Below are 21669 nucleotides of genomic sequence, written 5' to 3' on the forward strand. Positions count from 1 at the left end.
ACCCCCGTGATCACTGCTCTTTGAGATGAGGTAGGCGAGGCTAGAAAAAGTTATCTAGCTTGTTCTAGGCTACATAACTTCAATCTGAAGCCAGCAGTAGGCACCCCAGAGTACCCGCCACCTCTACCATTACGCCATGCAGCCGCTCAGTGTCTTCAGCATATTATGTTCATTTCAGGTCCTGTCGTTCTGGAAGTCACCACCCACATGTTTGCTGGACAGGACATCTCTGCCCAGCGCCCAGCTTGCTAATAATCAGTCCTCAGAATTCAGCTAAAATGGCAGCACCGCAGGGCGATCTACCTTGAGGACACCTATCGCATCAGCTCCCCCCACCCCCATTGTCTTTATTTGTCTTTTGTTTTCACTCTGCTTACTGTTTAGCTCAAACAAGACAGTTCTAAGTTCATCCCAGCAGAAGCCCCCAACACACAGAAGGTGCTTACTGAATAAATATTAATTGACTGGAGTGGTTAGAAACCCAAGGCCCAAGGGAAAAGAATCAGCTAAAAGTGATACAGCCTCAGTGGGTTAAGCCGCTGCCTTCGGCTCAGGTCATGATCTCAGGGTCCTGGGATCGAGTCCCGTATCGGGCTCTCTGCTCAGCAGGGAGCCTGCTTCCCTCTCTCTCTCTCTGCCTGCCTCTCTACCTACTTGTGATTTCTCTCTGTCAAATAAATAAATAAATAAATCTTTAAAAAAAAAAAAAATAAATAAAAGTGATACAGCCGGTTGGAAGAAGAGGCCTTGAGTTCTGAGTGGCATTGTCACGTCACCCTGCAACTTCCCTTTGGGGTGAGCTGGAGAGTGAGGAGGGAACCGAGAGGGAGGGAGGGTCCCCCACTGGCTCTCTCCAAGGACTATGGGAAGCCAGGTGGCCATCTTGTTTCTCAAGACCCAACCCAAGCATCCGGTTGGTGGCGGTTAGATTTTTCAGATTAGAGTGCAAAATATTTCTTGAAAACAGAGATAACCTCATCCCTGGGGCGGAGAAGCATAAACCCAGGCATGCAGAAACACTCAGTAGTTTTTATTTCATCCCCTTTATATAGACCAAGTTACTTTTCCATGGGGATTGTCATTAGCAAAGCACAGAAATATTTTAAAAATTAGCAAGTTAGAGTAGGACAAAATCCATCAGAAAAGGACCCTACCTTCGACATGTGGTATTTAAGTCTTGGGCCTTTTGCTGATGCTGTCTTCAAGGCTGAGTCTGGGACATTCAATGATAAAACAAGAGGACCAGTTTTTTAAGAAAGGACAACCCTAAACAAAACAGCTCCTAAGCAAGCCAGACATTGGTTCTGATGTTGGGGGAGCGCTGAAAAGAGTTTTGTTGATTCCTCTTCATTCATTCAGCGAATGTTTACTGGGGGTCTCACACATCAGGCTGGGTGCTACAAGTCAGGGATGCAGCTGCGGGCACAGTGACTTGGTGCTGCCTTGATGGGGCTTTGAGAAAAGGATGGCACAGATGTCATGCTGCCACAACAGTGTCACGAGGAGCCACTATCTGTGGCCACATGAGGGAACTGGACTTAGCCTCGGAGGAATTAGGGAAGGTTCTCAGGGGAGGGGATATCTGACCTGAGGTCTGAGAAGGGGAAGCCGAGAGGGTGGGGACAGGGCTCTGCAGGCAGAGGGGAGCTGCACACATGTTACATCAGAGCAGGGGTGAAGCTGAAACTCCTCTTCTTTCCCAGCCATGTGGATGGGACTTTGGATTTCCCCACCAGGACATAATATTTAGGCTTATTTCAATGGTTCCATGCGGGGGTGGGGGGGCGCTTTCCAGAGCTCTCCCTCCAAACACGAGGCCACAGGAGTCTTCTGTGTCTCTACTTCCTAGACAGTGGGGACAGCAAACGTACAGTGACTTTGACTCCTGTGAGGCTGGGCTTCATTTCTGGGTAAAATCAAGTTCACTCGAGACATGGGTGCCGGCCCAGTGGTGCCTAATCTTGGCCACATCATTTCGGTCAAGCCCAGACTTGGTGTTGACCCTGTATTTCCACTCACCCTCAGAACCTACCAAGAAAATGCAGGCCTATCTCACCTCTGCTGCGCCTGGAGAGGGCAGGCCTACTGTTGTTCTCTAGTGTCTGTTGCCTTTGTAGGGCTCAGGCTGCCAAGACAGTCAGTCATGGAATGGCTGCTATTCATGTGTATCTTCAGTGAAAGGTGTCTATCTTCTCTTTAAATGAATCAATATGTGATGCTCAGAAAGCATTAGATATTTTATTTTATTTATTTGACAGAGATCACAAGTAGGCAGAGAGACAGGCAGACCGTGGGGGAAAACAGGCTCCCCGTTGTGCAGGGAGCCCAATGTGGGGCTCGATCCCAGGACCCCGAGATCATGATCTGAGACGAAGACAGAGGCTTAACCCACTGAACCACCCAGGTGCCCGCTCAGAAAGCATGAGAGCTGCCAGGAGCTCTGTGTAAGCCCTCTACGTTAGCTATTGCCATTCTTGTCACTAGAATCCACTAGGACCCTATCTGCAGACTGAGAGTGTATCTTAATCATCCTTTTTTTCTTCTAGTCATAGTAAAGTGCCCAGTATACAGTGGGCACTTAATAAATATGTTTTGTTCCCTTTTTTAAAAAAATTTTATTTATTTATTTGACAGAGACAGCAAGGGAGAGAACACAAGCAGGGAGAGTGGGAGAGGGAGAAGCAGGCTTCCCGCTGAGCAGGGAGCCCCGCGGAGGGCTTGATCCCAGGACCCTAGGATCATTACCTGAGCTGAAGGCAGGCGCTTAATGACTGAGCCACTCAGGCACCCCCGACCCATTTTTTTTTTAAGAGAGCGAAGGTGGGGGGTTGGCAGAGGGAGAGAAAGTCTTAACCAGGCTCCATACCCAGCCCTGAGGCTGATACCAGGGGCTGGAGCCTGAGATCCTGAGATCATGATTCAAAGTCAAATCGCGAGTCAGATGCTTAACAGACTGAGCCACTCAGGCACCCCAATAAATATTTCCTCATAAATGTTTTAACTAAAATGTACTTAAAATGCTTAAGTCATTCAGTGCCCTGAATGAATTGTTGATACAGGACAGACAACACGACCAAGTTCAGAGCCCAGTCAGGGGAGGGGCAGATCAGGGGTTAAACTGGCTCCTCCAGCGATTAGCCATGGGGCCTTGAACAAAATGCTCCATGTCTCTGAGCCTCAGCTTCTTCATCTGTGAAATGGGAAGAAAACGATGCCACACCACAGGCTGACTGTGGGGATGAATGGAGAAATGCACGTTAAGTGCTAAGCCCAGTGTAGCACATTCTAGATGTTCCCCAATTATTCCTCCTTATCACCACTGTTGGCAGAACTCAAGACTAAAAAGCATTCATCTGTCAACCTTCACCTATATTTTAAAATCACATCCACATCTTAAAAAGCTTTTGTGGAGAAAAAAAAATTCCTCCAGCGATGATTTCTAAATACATTTTCATAGGCGACTGGTAGGCACTTCTGGTCGGAAATCACTTCGCGGCTATATCCTGAACTGGTTTTTTTATCCCCACGGGTAGGAGGATGGACTCACTGCAGCTGCTTCCTCTGAGAGGTGACCTAACACAACCTGCACCCACCCTTGTCCCGGTGGAGACAATCCCCCTGAAGGCTCAAAGAGAAGCTGCCCTGATGGCCTCCACGTTCACCGTTGGCACTTGGAGAAGGGGCTCTGCTGGCACGCGAGTACCCCCATCGCCAGAGGCTCAAAGCCCTGCTAAGCAGGCTGGCTCCTTCCCCGCATGTTGCAGAAGAAACATCGGATTCTTGAGAGTTTAAGGAACCTGCCCCGGGGCCGCACAACTAACAGGAAGCAAAGCTGGATTATGAACCCAGGTGACCCAGGTGAGGGCTGTCTATGCGGGCTGAAGTTCAGGAACCCCTGAAGGAGGAAACAGCCTTTAAGTAAACAAAGTTCAGGGCCGCCTAGTCCACCAGAGCAATGACAACCTCAATACAAAGGTCGCCTGGGGTCCTGCCTTTTTTCACTTCCTCCAGGGATCTTCAAGAGCCCTGCACCTGCGGCCCCGGCCGGGCTGACAGCAGCTCCCCGCACACGGAGCCCAGACCGAGGCACTGCCCTGTGCGCCATCGCCTCCTTCGATCCTCGCAGCGACCCTCAGCCCGCGGTCAGCACCGCTCCCCTTTAACGGACAGGCACAGGGAGGCCCACAGCCGACAAACTGGGGCGCGGGGACCCGCGCTCAGACAGCCCTGGGGGCGCTCGCTGGCCAGCCCGGCGAGATCGCGATCTCCTCCCGCCGGTCTCAATCCACGCCCCCTTTTCCAAATCCCGCGGCCAGCCGGGAAGGGAGGACCTGAGGAGCGGAGCGAACGGTGCCCGGCCCTCTCCCCAAAGTGTCCGCGCAGGCCGGCCGAGGGGGGCGGCTCGGGGGTGGTGGTGGGAGGAGAGCCGGCCCGGGGGCGGGAGGGGCGCGGGGCTGGGTGGGAGGGAGGCGCGGGCGGAGGCCGGGAAGGAGCGCGCGCGGCTCGGGCGGAAGGGGCGCGAGCGGAGGCGGGGGCCGAAGTTACCGTGTCCGCCGCGGCCGGGCGGCCCGAGCTGGCGTCCGTCTCGGTCCCTCCGCCGCGAGGGTCTGGGGCTGCCCCAGCGAAAGCGAAAGTAAAAGGCCGGGTGCGGCAGGAGGCGGAGTCGCGCGGGACAGGGGCAGGGGCCCGGGCCCGGCCGGGCCGCGGGCGCCGCCTCCTCCTCGCCGGTGCGCTCCCCGGGGTCGCTCGCGAGCCCAGCGCCGCCGCTCCACCGCGCGCCCCGTCCCGGGAGGGCGCTCCCTGCAGAACCGGTGGCCGGGTCGGCACCGTGGCCCGCGCGCGTCGCCCGGGGGGAGGGAAGACGCGCTGGCGAAGTTGGCCGCGCCCCCGGAGAGCGCGCTGGGTGAAGTCTGCCGACAGCTCTACCACCCCGACGCCGCGCTCACAGCCCCCGGGGGAGCACCTTCTGCACCCCCAGCGGTGCTCGGAGTGACCCGGGAGCGCGCTCTGCAGACCGGCTGCGGGGACTTCGCGGCGCTCGACGACGACCCGGCGCCGGCCAGGGGCGCCCGTCCTTCTCTCCTGCTGCTGCTGCCCCCCGTCTACACCTCCCCTCGGGCTTCCGCACCAGTACCCGGAACCCAGCCCCACAGCCAGAGCACTTCTCCCCAGCCAGGCCCCCGACCCCAGTCTGTGCTGTTGGCGCCCCAACCCTGGGGAGGAGGGATGCTCGGCGCCCGCAGCGGCTGAAGTTACCTTCTCCGGGGCCGGGCTTCTGGGGCCAGCCGTGGAGTCGCGGGTGGGTTTCCCGTGTCCGCTCTGGGGGCGCCTCGGTTCGCGCGAGGACGGTAGGCGAGTTCCCGCCTCTCAACGGGGCGAACTTGTCCGGAGGAAGCGCCGGAATCAGTCCCGCTAGATTTAATGAGCGCCCCCAAGTGTCAGCCGCTGGGCATGGGGCCCTGACTGTGCATCGTGGGACGGACCCTGCACTTCCGCGCTCCCACCTTGCCCCTACCCCTCGCGTAGGTGCACGCGCGCGCGCACACACACACACACACACACACGCACGCACGCACGCACTACTCACACTTTTGCCTTTCTTCACCCTTGGGCCTCCAGCCGGCGCCTCCAAAGCCTTTCTTTCCCAGGCTCCTCAGGACCGCAACTAATTAATTCAGTCACACCGCGGTGTGATTTTGTGATTTTTGTGATTTTTATCAATGTCAGAAATAATTGCTTTTAAAGAACTTTGTACACTTTGAATCTCTCATGGCGTGAGATCAGGCAAGAGCCACATCTTGTCTTTGTGTTTGGGGACTTCACCCTGCGCCTCAGACTTCAGGATTGTCTCTAGAATCTCGCCAGGTAAGGACACTTTTTTGGTTTAAGGAAGACTGGCAGCAGGTAGGGGTCAGGGCATAATTATAATTTATTAACTTCAGCAAAAATCTCTAATTCCTGAATATTTTAAACAGTTACACTATTTCCCATGTGGCCAATGCAGTAGGCTGAAAGTTTGTGTCCACTGCACCCCCATTAATATGCTGAAACTTAATGCTCAAAGTGCTGGCATCTGACATTCAGGAGTTATGGGTGGGGCCTTTGTGAAGAGGATTAGTGCCCTTAACTTAAAAAAGGCTGGACAAAGCTTTCTAGCCCCTTCTACCGTATGAGGACATAGGCAGAAGTTGCTGTCTGCATCCCCAAGGAGAGCTCTTACAACAACCTGGTTATGCTGGCACCCTAACCTTGGACTTCAAGCCTCCAGAACACTGAGAAGTAAGTTCCTGGTGTTTATAAGCTATGTGGTCTGTAGTATTTTGTTAGAGCAGCCCACACAGATGAAGACAGGTTGTGTTACTCTAGCATCTGTATTTCTGGAATGTGTGTGATAACGAAGTCTTGTAGACACTCAGATAATTTACTTTCTAAAGGAATTCAATTGCAAATCATTTAAGAAATGAAAACTCCCTACAGTAAAGAAAATTCATTACTGATTTATAAATTTAAGTTTGAAACACAGTGTTAGATTTTGGAAGGGGCCTTAACAACTAATCCCTCTGCTCATTTCATAGATAAAGAATTTGAGGCTCGGAGAAGTGGGCTGTGTCACAAATTTGCTAGTGGCAGAACCAGGATCAGGTCGCCTTAAAAAAAAAAAAGAAAAAAAAGAATTTTCCTTCTTGTCCTTTCCTGGAGAATCAGGCTCTTACAGAGGCTTCTCCAGTGCCCAGCTACTGCTATGCCTGGTAGCCAGGAGAACCCAGCAAAACTGACATTCCTTCAGACAGTTTTATAGCAGAATTCTTCCCTTGAGATAACTTCCTATGAACAACTCTCTCTAGCACCCAGAGGTTAGACTTCCAGAAAGTTCTAGAGGACAGATTTCTAGCGAGTTCCTCCAGCGTGACAGCACAGTGACTTTTCTGCCATCTAGTGAGCCACAGACATCCTCTCTTCAGCAAGGTTTGGATCTCGGTCCTGAGGTAGGGAAAGGAGGGGGGTTCTGTATCTCAGCTCTAGGTAGGGGTAGCAGCATGTTATGTTATGTGTTGTTACGTGTTGTTATAGGCCACCCACCGTGGTAATTACTTCAGAATAATACATTTGACTTTACTGGCTCGCTCAAACCCTTGCACCTGCCTTGTGGAAACGCCCCCCAAATAAACTGTGCATCCAAGTCCTCACCTCAAGCTCTGCTTTTAGGAGAACCTAAGCTAAGGTAGACATGGCGTAGGAGGAACAGCTCCAGTTTAAGGAAAGTGACAGTGACAGAGCAAAGGGTATGGAGCTTTCTCCTCGGTCTGAATCTGTCATCTCTGCAATTTCAAAACCATTTCACATCCACGGCCCTGGAGGGCACTGGAAATGACTCAGAGCTAGGAAGAATTACCTCATATTCTGGGTGACAGAACCAAAGTACCAGAAACTCTAGACCAGCTGCAGCAATGGGGCCACCATCAATGGGAGGAAATCGAAGAGATCAATCAGTGCTGTGTTTAAGTTCAAAAAGAAAATCAACTACCCACACATTGAACATGAGAGCCATTAATGTGAAACAAAATGTGAGGGTTTTTCACTGATCACAATCTCCCTATGAGTCAAGACTTAAAAAAAAAAAAAAAAAAAAAAAAGTCAAAGAAACATGAGGCAGTGTTGGCAGAAGCAACCAAACCAAGGACCAAGACTCTCCACCATCTGGCTTCGGCTTGTGACAACCAAGCCCAAGTCCCCAACACTCTGTGGGCAGGACAGCATATCAGACATGTGTCAAGAGCCACTTCTGATCCACACAACCTCACCTATCTCAGGACCTCGGCCTGTCTGTGCTGGGCCAGGCTCAGCAAGGGTGGCAGGCTCCGTGTGGACTTGCCATCTTCAATGGGGGAACAACCAACAGCGTCTTTGGCCTTCTGTTGCCCTTGCTTTTTCCCTGTTGTTGTTGAGCCATAAGATGCTGTGGGACGCCATGGGCATCCCCACAGCATAGACATGTAGGGGAGCTAACACCCAATGAGACAAAACTTTCACCAAACGAAGACAGGGACCACAGATACGTTCTTCCCCCTTCCTTCCTGTTGCACATGTTCCCAAGGAGCATGGCTTGGAAGATGGCGCTCAAGCAGTCCGAGGTACCTCGCATCAGTTAGCAGCTACTTTTGACAATGAACCTTCATACTCACTGTCACCCCTCTGTTTCCTGCCTCCTTACTTCTGCTCCCTGGGACTACAGTGCTTAATAAAGTCCTTGAATGTAAGCCTTTGCCTCATGTTCTGTTTTCTGGGGACTCTGGGCTAAGACCTATTGTCTGAACCAATCCCGAAGGCCACGCTGTTGTGTGCTCGTGGGCTAAGGCTTGGATGGCTCGAGGTAGTCACCGTGGCAAGGGCGAGGGCTCTACCTGGTGTGCGGTGGTTTGGGACAGGCAAGGGAAAGCTGGCCCGTGGTGCCGGCCAGGCAGACAAGGGCTCTGTGGTGCTTACCCCAGCGGTGAGTGGTCACCGAGTTTCTTACAGGGCCCATTTCCAGTTCACTGGGGTGGTTTCTCTGCATGACTTCTGATACCTAAGACCTGCCTTTTAAAAGCAGAAGTGATGGTACAAGTCAAATTCAGCCTCTTCATTCTGGTAATTACGTTTTCAGGAGGGTGAGCCAGAAGCGATCACACACACCTTAGAGAAGTGTTAACGTGGCTTTTACCTTAAATGAATCTGACTGTGATTCCGCATCCCTCTGAATTGGGGCAGAAGCCTCCCTCCGTCGTTAGGGGGCCTGCAGCCAGCCCACTTCCCAGGTCAGGCCTGAGAAGCCTGGTATAGAGCAGAATGTTCTGGGAAGGCTCCAAGTCTTTGTCCTTTGTTGTTCCCGTCTGCTCAAGCTGCCCCGCACCACCTTCCAGAGTGGGAATCTTCCAGAGCCTGGAGTCTCTACCAAGGGTCCCTGTCGTGCTGAGAGAAAAGCCTTGGGCCCCACTCTCTATCCTTGGGAACCTCAGACCGCAGCCCCTCTTTCGGGCTTGTGTCATGTGAATGCTACTTTCCACTTTTCTTCACTTGCTTTGGAGCCTTCCCCGTGGCCCCACAACACAAAGAAACTGCTGACATCTCTCCACCTGGGGACCTCCCAATGTCACCTCAGCTTTTAGACCAGAGGTCCCTAAGTGGTAGCCTACCCAGGTCCTAGACTCTCAGCTGCCCCCGGCGCGGTGTAATTCCCAGCGTCTCACAAAAACATGGACTCTGATGTGTAAATGCAAGTATTTGGCTTCTCTGGCAAAGTCTCAGTATTTGGCAGGGCTGGGTACTGGTTCCCTCATGACAAGACGGCTGGGACTGAGGAGTGGTTGCTGCCTCAGATGGGGTGTGTGGCCGCCCACTTGGGAAGGTCCCTAACATGATCTATGACTTCACTTCTGGCTTCCGTAGGCATTTTGGTGAGAGTAATAAATTTGTTTCGTTAATTTAGTAAGTACTTATTGAGCATCTCTTCTGTGTCAGGCCTTGTTCTAGGCACTAGAGATAGAAATGACAAAGACCAGGGATCCTGTTTTGATGGAATTTATATTTTGAAGGAGAAGACAGATCATTTTAAAAAGCAGAGATTCTAATAGGATGTCAGGTGGCAGTTCACTGCGATTAAGAACATAAAATGGGGTAAGGGTCATGGGAGGTAGTTAGCTGAGGAATGGGAACAGGTCAGGTGCCATCTTTTGTAAGCTGTTTCCAGAAGGCTGTTTTAATGTGACACTTAGTGGACACTGAAGACAATGGAGGGGCTGACAAAGCCAGGAGGAGAGGGTTTGTCTTCAAGCTGCCCCACTTCAGGCCCAAGAGGCAAGAGAGTAAACAATCAGAACTTGGAACAGTCCAGGATAACATAGGGGTCAAGACACCGAGTGTTCTAGCATGTTCTTAGTTTTGCATTCTCGTGGAAGCTAAACACTAACATCTTGATCAGTTTTCAGCCTCGCTTTAAACCATTAAAATTCTTTTTTTAGATTTATTTATATATTTGAGATAGATGTGAGGGGGAGGGACGAAGGGAGAGAACCTTTAGGCAGACAACCCAGCTGAGTGTGGAGCTTAACACGGGGCGGGGCTGCATCTCAGAACCCTGAGATCATGATCTGAGCCACAACCAAGAATTGGATGCTCAACCGGCTGAGCCATCCAGGCACACTATGTTGTAAACATTTTTAATAGATAAAGCCAGAATTTCAAATATGGTGTTTACCCTTCCCATGGATTAGATCCATCCTGTTTTATTTCTTATATTTTGGGGGAAGCTGGCCTTTCTACTTTAGTCACAGGCCTCACAGAGTGAGCTTTTCTAAATTGGATTGTTGGATGAGTGTATGGCCTATCTCTTTGTATTCTTTTCTTGGGTTATGATCACAGTTCGTGTTAAACTACTACATGCTGCCTAGTCATACACGAGGATTTGGTCACCCACATAAACATGATGCTGTTGTGAGTTCATTTTTCTATTTAGAGAAGCATGTCAGCTAGAAATACCTCCACCTAATTTCCCGGGCGCATGCGTGCTGTGTGAGTTGCCAAAATAGCCCCTTGAGTAAGTGGCAGCTTTAAAAACAGTCCAGCTGCTGACTTCAAACTAGAAGGTCAGCAAAGGAAAGTGGAAGTTGGATTTTGAATGATCAAGGTGCCCACGGTGATTGAACTGTGGTCAGGATTTGGGAAACTTGCACAGCTAGCCTGGGACTTTTCCTTGGATTTCTTGCCTGTTGCCTAGATTTGTCTTCTCTCTTCGGACATCAAGATGAATGTGCAGGCTTGCTCTAGGTGTGGATATGGAGTTTATCCTGCCGAGAAGATCAGCTGTCTAGATCAGGTCAGTGGACATTTCTCGGCCTTTGGAAATAATAACCAATATGGTAGATTTATCTTCTTACAGAGGTATATGTAGGGTTTTTTGAACCATCAAAAGAAGATGTATTTCTCATCTTTCTTCAGTTCTACTCATTTCTATCTCTGTCTTCTATGTTTCTTTGGGAAAAAAGAAAGGTTATTCATTCATTTAACATATTATAGTCATGTTTGTGTCTATGTGTGTGTATATTACCATGTTATCTCTAAGGATCCATTTTTACCTGGAAATATATAAGAATCCTGAGTTTGGAAGAAAGGTAATTTTGCCACATCTTCTTCTCTATGATTTCTAGATCTGGCATAAAGCATGTTTTCACTGTGAAGTTTGCAAGATGATGCTATCGGTTAATAACTTCGTGAGTCACCAGAAAAAGCCATACTGTCACGCGTAAGTGTTTGGTGCCCGCCTCCACCACTTCTTGAGTTTTATTTATTTTTTAACAAGTAGCCAACCAGCGTTTCCAGTCACACAGCCCAGAGTTAAATTCAAGAAATATCTTCCCCAAAGTTTTCATTTACATAAAATCACTGACGAGCCCTAAGGCAGGATTTTATGCAAAGGACAAAAAGTTGGAATTTTCAAATTTCTGCCAAGTAAAAAGTCAAATCTATCTGCTATAACCACATGTCAAATCATTAGATACTGTGCAGAACAGTGTAATTGCCATAGATATGCCTAAAGAGCTTTAATTCTTTTTCTTTTAAATAATTCCCGAATCCATTTCTATATTTTTTTTCTGAAAGTTTTTAAGTGGCCATTTCCAGTTAGATTTGGTCTTGAAGTAATATATACGGAATTTATTTGATTTCCTTTTTTTTTTTTTCCCCTTTAAGACATTGCCTGGAAAGTCATAAACTTTATTATTAAGTTTTATATTTATCAACTTAAAAAAATGATGATACTTTTAGGGATACTCAATCATCTTGGGTAAAAGTACATTTCTAATTTTGGTTTATGTCTATTTTTTCTAGCCACAACCCCAAGAACAACACTTTCACAAGTGTCTATCATACTCCACTAAATCTAAACATGAGGAAGTCCTCAGAAGCCATCCATGGGGTAAGTGAATTAATTTTGAACTTCAAAGTAGCCTTTAAAGAGAATTTCTTACCTCAGGTTTTTAAGTGTCTGTGTCAAGACTGAACCTGCTCCTGTTTTTCATTTAGAGGCGCAAAGTGCATTTAAGTAACAGATATTGCTCTTTGTCCTACCACAATGTAAGGTAGGACCCAAGATAATCTAGCTTGAATATCTGACGCCTTTGTAATCTCTGCCAGCTCTGTTCGCATTGATGATGGTTTACCCGGCAGGCCCTGTACACAGTAGGTGCCTAATAACCCAAGTTTATATAGCTGGAACACATTACAAGAGCCTTCCCTTACTTTCTCCCATGATTATTTTGATATAGAAAATTAAAAACCTCTAATTCCACACTCTTAAAATCTCTCTCAATTCAGGAGTGTTTACGATTACTTCTCTTTCCCCTGGGGGCAGGGGTAGGTCAAAGATAATTTGATTTGGAAGTGATGTTAGGATAGACCAGGTAGCTGTGTTGATACACCAACCTCTTTTGAAAAACCAACAATGGGGTCTTGTCAAATAGCTAGGGATGGCTTGGATGCCTGCATTTATTAAGATGATGACTCATTTCACTTCTTTCCCCATGCCCCACGGAAGCTGTTCTGTGGGATGGAGCTAACAATTTTCTAAAATTAGATCATTGCATAGGAGGTGGAAGTCTGTTAGTGATCTGCCCTCCTCACGTCACCTTGCCTCAGACCGCCTCTCCGGCTGGCCCAGGCCACCAGCCTCCTCAGGAAAACGTGTGTTGGAGGGAGCTTCCCCCACACCTCCTCCAAACAGCTTATTTTGCTAAGAGCCCTGGATTCATTGTGAGCTTATTATTTTTTTTAAAGATGCTTATGTAACGTTTACTGCACAATCATTTAATTCACTTAATACACATGACTGCCCACTAGGGTAAGTACTATTGTTATCTCACTCTGCGGATGAGGAGCCCGAGGTGCCGAGCTGCTTAGACATCAGTGATTTAGAAGGATTTGCAAACCTTAAGAATTCACAAGCAATCTTACATTACTGAGAGCATTCGTTCTATGGGGATCTTGTTCTCTTCTCTTGATGTCTAAGGGCAGCTACCCAAAACTGCGATGACTACTGAGCGTAGCTCCTACTTAAACAGAGGACCTAACGTGGGGCTCTTCTCCTGGGCTCTTTCTCTATCTTATCTCATTTCTTCTTCACAAGAATCCTCTGTAATATTACCGTCTTACAGCCGAGGAGGCTGAGGCTCAGAGAGGTTAAGTAGTCTGCCTGGTTTTACCCAGATACTGGAGTGGGTACAAATCCAGATCTATCGGACTCTAGAACGCTTACCCTAAACTGCTCCATTGGCCTATTTCTATGCACATAGCATAAACCGTCCAGGAGGAGAAAAGCACTTGTTTATGTTTACGAACATCCAGACGTTTCTACCATTGGGTAGCCAGGATTTTACAGATTCAACACCAGGAGAAGTACTTAAACCGTCCGAGTACTGTTTGTAGGTATTACACACTCTACAACCAGATCCCGAATGTCTTTACTTTTTCACGCTACGCTAGCTCCTAACTGGCCTGACCCTACCTTCCAACCGTACAATAGGTTGCATAATGTTACCTTTCTTTGAGGTGGTAGTGGATTCATTCTCTTTTTACTGTGTGTGATAGGCCCGAGCTGGAGTGAGAATTGTGCTGGTTCTGGTGCTAGCCACAGACAGTGATGTGAACTTACCGGGACGTGTGTGTGTTTGCGTTTGTTTGCTTCTGTGCAGATATGTGTGTGTGTGTATGCATATGGCTGTGTGTGTATGGGGAGTATATGCATGTGTGGGTGTAGGTGTGAATAGGCATTCACGGACACACATATGTGTGTATGTGGTGCGTGCATATACCCATGTGCATATGCATGCCCATGTGTGCATATGTATATGTGTGTGGGGTGTGTGTGTGTGTGTATGTGTACGTCTCTGTGTATATTTTTGTGTACATGGTATGTGTGTGTATACATGCATATTTGTGTGTGCACGTGTGCGTGTGTGTGTGTATGTGTGTGTTATGCCAAACAATTGGCTGTTGAGATCACTTTCTCCTTCTTCCCCATCAGGAAAAATTTCAAATGGACAGCTGTGCCCCTTTTAAGCCCTGGGTCTCATAGGCACCTGAGGGAGGGGGATGGATGACTTTTTTGCCAAACTCTTGCATCTCTGAGTTTGTCAATTGAGTAAAAACAAATTCATTGTGCTTGTGCTAAAGGAGGGAACAAAAGGGATGCTTCAGTGATGGTAATGAAGGAGAAAAGGAAAGAGTTTGAGCGGGCATTCAAAGCAGGCGGACATTTTTGTGTTTCCTAAATGTCACCCTTTTAAAAACAAATAAATAAGTCTCTAAGCCAAAATTTCCTGTTTGGTAGGTGTGCATGGAATTTTTAGGAAAATAAAACATCTAGATTCTCTTTTATTCAGCGAGGGGACTTTAGCTTTTAATGCTTCTTCCTTACCCTACTAGCAACCCTTACTATTTCTCCCCTTCTTCTTACTTCTTCAGAATAATCCAGAATCTCATGAGAAGTCTCTGGGGAGGCAGGCACTCCCTAATGATGGATTTGTTCCATGGGTGGAGAACAAGCAAATAAGGCTTTCTATCTATTTTGATCATGCGATTCTGATTCCTTAAGGCAATGGCTCTCTAGGAGGGCAATTTTACTCCTCACGGGACATTTGTGATGTCTGGGGATGTTTTAGAATGTCACAGCTGGCAGGGAGGGGTACTGTGGGCGTCTGATGGGCAGGGAGCAGCTATGCTGCTAAACATTGTGCCATGCCGAGGACAGGACCCAGGAGAAAGACTTAACTGGCCTCCCGTATCAGCAGTGTTGCCACCCAGAAATGCTGCCTTCAGTCTATGTCACGTTTGGGGTAGTTTCTCAAAATCCAGGGGAAGAAGCAGGTAAAGCACTCTTAATTTCTATATTTAAAAATACACATATTGTAGCTGCACTGGGTGGTAGCCAGCCTAGAAATTCGATGAGAGGAAGTGCCTTTCGTGTGGAAAAGGAATTCCTAGATTCTAAGCCTGGCCCTGATTACCTGTTGAATGACTTTGGTAAGGTCACTTCTTTGCCTTCAGTTTCTTCCTTCATCTGTAAAATCCATGATTTCAATTTCCACTTGTAAAAATCATAGGTTTCTGGGCCCATTTTAGACCTCATTTATTACGATATCTGGGTTGGGACCTAGGACCTTTTGATTTTTTTCTTTTACGGCGGGTCCTTCTTATGTTGTCTTTAAGAACTCTTGGCCTACACCCAAGGCTCTGAAGATACCATTGCGATGTCAGTTCTGCCCAGATTGATCTACATGTTCACAGTAATTCCAGTGTAAGTCTTGGCATTTTTCGTAGAAATTGACCCACGGATTCTAAAAATGATGTGAACCACACAAAGATTCTAGAATAGCCAAGAAATTCTGAAGAACAAAATGGAAGGACTTCAGTTATGAGATTTCAAGATTTACTACAAAAGAGTAGTCATGAACTTAGCATAGTATTGCATAAGAATAGACCAGCTAGTGGAATGCAACCCAAGGTCCAGAAATAGAGCTGTGCCTATGCAGTTACTTGGATTATGACAGATGTGCCACTGCAGTCCAGTGAGGCAAGGACGATCTGGAGTTATTGGATATTTGCATGGAAAAGAATGGACCTGGACCCCTACCTCACACCTGTACACAAAAACTAACTCAAGATGTATTACAGGTCAAGATAGGAAAGGTAAAATTAAAAAGCACAGGAGAACATATACATAAGTCTGGGGAGCCAACCTGTTAACCAAGCTCCCCAGGTGATTGTCACACAGACTAAAATTAAGAACCATTACTCTGGTATCCAGTGTTTTCTGAAGTTACTCTAACATGAATACTGGGTGTCGTGTGGTAAGTTCATTGGGACCCTCAGTCTTTTTAATTACACTGCTAGCTAGAGCTTTGCACACTGCAGAGGCTCTGCACGCCTCACCTGGCTGGTGGAGCGAGTGAAGCCACAGTGGACAGACAGACCCAGTGTGTGTCATTGTGCATTTACGAAGCTTTGCCTTTGCGATTTAGAACAATCCCTCTGATTTAACTCTATGTTGTCTATTTTCCTTCTCTTCTCTGATGGAAACGTTACTGACCACGTCTCCGTGGTGCAGATTGATGACCAAGATGAGGGCGGACAGTTTAAGTCGGTTTTTCACTGGGACATGAAATCCAGGGATGGAACAGCTGCACCTAACGGGCAGCCCCCGATGAACGAGGTGAGAGGAGACGTGTGACCAGGTTTGGGTAACAGGGAAGAGAACCACGCACTCTGCAAGTGAGACGCATCATTGAGTATTACTTCTAGAGAAACAGATTAGGCTTTCATTTACCCAGTTTGTGATTCCAGCTGTCTACAGAAGACATCCTGCAGCCAGTCGTGGGGTCATCTCCACTGTGTCAAACTCACTAGTCAGTTTGTCCCTTCTAACTACCATGTTTCTGTCCCTGGGAACAAGCACCCAGGCTGGGAACCACAGCTACCCTCTTCCCTCTGATAGTTCCCTCAGCTCTGCCCCTTCTCCTGCATTTCACTCTCCCTGCTCTGATCCACATCAGCTCCTGCCTAGACCTTTGTCAGGGCCTCCTGGATGGCCTTCTCCCTTCTGGCTTTGCCTCTGTCCAGCCTGTCCAGTGACGTTGGTCATGCACAGCTTCCTAGATGGCCCTAACTTACTCTTCCTGCCACCTGAGAATTTATGCTCACTAGGGAGAGTCTCATCATTTCAAAAGTCCTTAGCCATTTATTTTTCATTATACACATAATATTTGTGTTTTCCTTGTTGTTAAAAAAAAAAATCCGAAGTACAAATCTAACCCCTTGTGCACTGTCTCCAATCAGTCCCTCTGGAGAGGGACCTGTATATTCTTTCAGATTTAACTCAATTACAAATGTAGATCTATGTCATCTGTCTCTTAATACTCCCATTTGAATACGACCACTGCCATGTACTGAGGGACCTTTGATGAATTATTTAACCATCTTTTTCTTTGGCTTTCTCATCTGTAAACTGAACTTCTGACAGTTCCTGACTTACAGAACAATGGCGAAGGTTAAGAGAGTATATAAATGTAAAGACCTTAGAACAATGGAAGACACAACAAATATTAGCCATTATTTTCACTGAAAATTGCATATGTATATTGCAATTGCATTTATATGTATTATATGCATGCATTATATGTATGCATATGCATACATATTGCATATGTATATTTCTATTGGGATATTTCTATTTTTTCTCCATGAAACAGCATGCCTTGTTTTGCAGCTTATATTTTTCAGTCAACAAATATCTTGGAGATATTTGTATCAGCCTCCTTTTAAGTTATTTTGGATGGATATGTCATGAATGCAACCATTAAGAATGGATGTATCGTGCTCTTCTGTTGATGGGCAGGGTTCTTTTCATTTTTTTTTTCTCTATTATGAAGTTGCAGTGGACACCTTTGTGTGTGACCTCTTTTGGACACAAATGAGTGTTTCTCTAGAACAGGTAATGGAAAATGAAAGGGCACATGCCTTTTAATTTCCATGGCCACTGTCAAATCGTACTCTGAAATGGCTGTGCATTTGATACTCCTACAGGCAGAGGATAGGAAGACTTATTCCTCCATACTCTCACTGATCCTTGGTATTTCCAGATAAAAGTTTTTGACATTTTTTTATCTTGTCGTTTTAAGTTAAATTTCCCTGATTGCTAGTATGGTTCGGCGTATTTTCATATATGAACTGTCTTTCCAAATCTCCAGAGCATGGTTCTACCCAACCTGTTCAATTTGCCCTACCTCTAGCCTACTTCGCTCCCATCTCTTCCCCTTGTATTCCAACCAAACTCATCTCCTTATGGTCTTTCACATGAAGCCCATCATTGCCTTCATGCTTTTATTCATGGTAGCTCCCACTCCTGGAATTTATTCAACAAATACTTCTTGAGTCTTATGTGCCAGGCACTGTTTCAGGCTATTAGAATACATCAACAAGCAAAACTGATGGAAATCCCTGCCTTCATGGAACTGATCTTCTAGAATGGATGTCCTTTCTCCTTTTGCCCCTGTTAACTGACCTCAGCCTTGGCGGTCCAGCTCAGTTCCATCTTCCTATCCAGAATGGAGTCCATCACATACAGATCGCTTCTCAATACAGTACACCTAAGCACACAGACATTTTCTAATCATTACTTGTTTCCTGTGTTGGTTTCATGTCCCTATGGAGGCCACAGATATCTTAAATAAGGGACTGTCTTCTCTGTTTTTGGCTTTTCTTTTCCCAGGGTTAATTGCTTATCCCAATATTAGGCACATGACAAGTAGTAGGGTTTTGCGTCATGTCTGAATCATGGTTAAGCTCGTATTGCCTGTCCATAGCAACTCCCCACTGGCTCGGTCTAGGTACAGTGCTGAGCCAAGACATGCCAAGTTACATTTGAAACCCTTCTAGAACATAAGTGAATCCTACAAAGTAGAACTTTGTAGGATATTGGATTATTTTCTAAGTGAAAAAGTTGAACATTTCTTTTAGCTGAGACCCACCATAGGCCACTAGAAGTTTATAGTTTTTAGAGAATTTCTCTTATGTTGACAGTGTATGTGAGCATTGCTAAGAGGGTGGGGTAAGTCTTACCAACCAAATGTGTGGGTATGTGTTTATGCATTTGTGTGTTTCCTTTATAGAGAGCCTATTGGACTGGGTATGGGGAAGGGAATGCTTGGTGCCCAGGAGATCTGCCAGACCCGGAAATCGTAAGGATGGTTGAGGCCCGAAAATCTCTTGGTGAGGTAAGGGCTTTAGAACTTATCCTAGGAATGAGTTTGAAAGTTTCTTTATCTTAAGACTGTGGTAAACTACTGGCCTCTCCCCCATAGATTACCATGTCCCAACCTCAGGAACTATGTATCTGTTACATTACTGGCCAAAGGGACATCCCTGATATGATTAAGTTAAGGATCTGGAGATAGGAATGTTACCCAAGATTGATAGGGTGGATGAATGTAATCACAAGGGTCCTTTATAAGGAGGAAGGCAAGATGGCCAGAGTCAGAGACAAGGTGATGTGATAACAGGAGCAGAGGTCAAAGCCATTGGGAACCAGACACTAAGGGATGCAAGTGGTCTCTAGAAAAGGTAAAGAAATGGAGTCTCCTTGAGAGCCCCCAGAAAAGACCAGCCCTGATAGCCCATTTTAGACTCCTGCCCCCCAGCATGGTAAGAGAGATTTTATTAGATTTTCATGTAGAGAAAGCAGTTTCATGTAGAGAAAGCAGATTTACACACAGTACCTTCTGGTTCTCTCCACACACCCCAGGCACTTGCCCTTTGAAGAAACCACTTTGGAAACCATTGTTGGTCTTTAGTGATTAGCCTTTAGCAGATGGAAAGAAAACAGAGATACAAATGCTAGGAGCCATGTCTCAGTAGGAAGACTAATCATCGGCGATATTCAAAAAGTGAGAAGGGAAGCCTAACACTTCACTCTCAATGCTGTAGAACTAATTCTAGCAGACAAGTTATAGAAAAGACTCCCACACATTAACTGCTGCATTATCGTACAAGCCTTTGAGTCAAAGGGGTGGTGCTCTCTTTGGGTTCCTTGGGTTGGGCCAGGTTCCACAAAATTTGATATAAGCACTGAAGAGGAATCCCTTTGACCTGGAAAATAGGATTTCTTTAGTGTTGAAGGTGCTATTCAATCACCAATGGAATAATATTTTTGAATTCACTCCAGGTGATTGAAATGGTTCCCAACTACCTTATAAATTCAGTTGCATTGGTTCTGATGATACTCACAGTTACAGTTTATTCATTCTTATCTGGTATCATATTGGTTCCCGTGCTGATAATTGACTCTGACCAGCAGGAGTATACAGAAGACTATGAGCAACAGAGAGGCAAGGGGAGCTTTCCAGCCATGATCACGCCTGCTTATCAAAGAGCCAAGAAAGCCAACCAGCTGGCCAGCCAAGTGAGCATCCCATGTTTATTCACCATATATTGTGCTAATTTTTGTCACTGATGAAACTCTGGGATTCAGATAAAAACCAGTAAGAGAGTCTTGTGGATGGTAGGTGTCATTAGTGTGATATTATGGAGAGAACTGTGCTGTTATGTTTTCCCTCTTCCTTGAGGGAAGGCTCTCTCTCAAGAGTTTATCTTGCCTTGAGAGATCCTCTCTGCCTTGACTGGGTCACATCTTTCAAACGGAGAAACGAGCTAACTCCTCCAAAGACTGGACCAAATAATTTCTTGAGGTCAATTTAACATTTTAGATACTGATTCTTGTTAAGTAGATGGCACGTCCTCCTGAGGATTAGGAAACTTGTTGGCTAAGAGCTTGGATTTTAGAGTGAGAGTGCTAGGATTGGAATCCTGGTTCTCTCACTTACTAGCTGTGTGACCATGAGCAAATGATGAAGCTTCTCTATTCCTCAGTGGCTCATTTGAAAAAAATGGGGACAGTAAGAGTCTTGCCTCATGCAACGGTTATAGAGATGGGGTGGGTTAATATTTGTTAATGGTTAGCCATGCCTAGCATTCTCTTGGACTTAACACAGTAGCACTGATGCTTTTTGAAGAGGAGCCTAGGAAGCCTGTACTAAAGACTTGGTCATAGGCTTGTGTTGAGTCTAACCTGAATGTATAGCTTCAGGACAGCTGCAAGGAAGGGTCCTCACAAAAGCTGGTGAGTATGACCTTGACTCCATGCTATCTCTTCATCAGGTGGAATACAAGAGAGGGCATGACGAGCGTGTTTCCAGGTTCACCACGGTGGCGGATACCCCTGAGCTGCTACGGGCCAAGGCAGGGGGACAACTTCAAAGTGATGTAAGAAATGATGGAGGCCTAGAGGCTTTTAAGATTCTCCATTCTTTCCTTCCTTGGAGGTAGAGGGCGGAAGAATGGCGGAGGCCTCTTGGTCCTACGTGGGAGCCAGGGAGAACTTTCTTTTTCTTTTTTTTTTTTTTTTTTTTAAGATTTTATTTATTTATTTGACAGAGAGAGATCACAAGTAGGCAGAGAGGCAGGCAGAGAGAGAGGAGGAAGCAGGCTTCCCGCTGAGCAGAGAGCCCAATTCGGGACTCGATCCCAGGACCCTGAGATCATGACCTGAGCTAAAGGTAGAGGCTTAACCCACTGAGCCACCCAGGTGCCCCCAGGGAGAACTTTCTAAGGTCAAGGACAGTCAAGTCCCATAAGTTAGCCAGCACAGACCTTGTGAAATCTCTTCCTTAGAGAGAAAGCTTAGCATCAGTCACAAGTCAGATGTATGTGATTAATCCAAAAAATTTCAATCCTTGTTGCTGCAAATAGAGAATATAACTTCTAAGGGTTTTCTACCATTTACCTTTTCACAGCCCCATTGTTCCCTAACATAACAAGACCAAGGACTTTGTCTTTTTATGAGCAGGAAGCGTAAGCACAAGTCCAGGTTTAGCTTAACGAGTGGCTTCTGCTCACTTTGGTTTAAGAAGCCTCTTTTGTCTCCTAGACTTGACTGGTGGCCCTTTGAAGGCAAAAACCTCCTCTCTTCCCTCTGCCTAGCCTTACCACCTGGCCCACAGCATGTGCTTCATGTGTTGAATTCTGCATTGAGTGTCTCCATGTACCAGGCACTGTGCTGGGTTTGGGGGGATAAAAAGGTAAAGAAGA

At 46.8% G+C, this 21669-nt stretch overlaps 2 protein-coding genes across 7 annotated transcripts in view; one reads left to right on the forward strand and one right to left on the reverse strand.

The window, feature by feature from the left end:
• Positions 1-5391, reverse strand: part of CASP7 (caspase 7) — a 29785-nt gene extending 24394 nt beyond the window's left edge. The window contains exon 1 of the mRNA XM_059173132.1: positions 5257-5391. The gene's annotated coding sequence lies outside the window, so the exon portion shown is untranslated. The remainder of the gene's footprint in view (positions 1-5256) is intronic.
• Positions 5392-10606: 5215 nt separating this feature from the next.
• Positions 10607-21669, forward strand: part of NRAP (nebulin related anchoring protein) — a 69479-nt gene continuing 58416 nt past the window's right edge. For 3 of the 6 annotated variants that reach the window (XM_059173133.1, XM_059173137.1, XM_059173134.1), the window contains exons 1-7: positions 10607-10852; positions 11184-11278; positions 11863-11950; positions 16136-16240; positions 18696-18800; positions 19877-19984; positions 20740-20844. In XM_059173133.1, coding sequence (XP_059029116.1) covers positions 10781-10852; positions 11184-11278; positions 11863-11950; positions 16136-16240; positions 18696-18800; positions 19877-19984; positions 20740-20844 — 678 coding nt within the window. In that variant the 5' untranslated portion in view covers positions 10607-10780. The remainder of the gene's footprint in view (positions 10853-11183; positions 11279-11862; positions 11951-16135; positions 16241-18695; positions 18801-19876; positions 19985-20739; positions 20845-21669) is intronic. The other 3 variants (XM_059173135.1, XM_059173136.1, XM_059173139.1) reach the window with 1 other exon arrangement.

This window comes from Mustela lutreola, chromosome 4, assembly GCF_030435805.1.
Source record: "Mustela lutreola isolate mMusLut2 chromosome 4, mMusLut2.pri, whole genome shotgun sequence".
NCBI lineage: Eukaryota > Metazoa > Chordata > Mammalia > Carnivora > Mustelidae > Mustela > Mustela lutreola.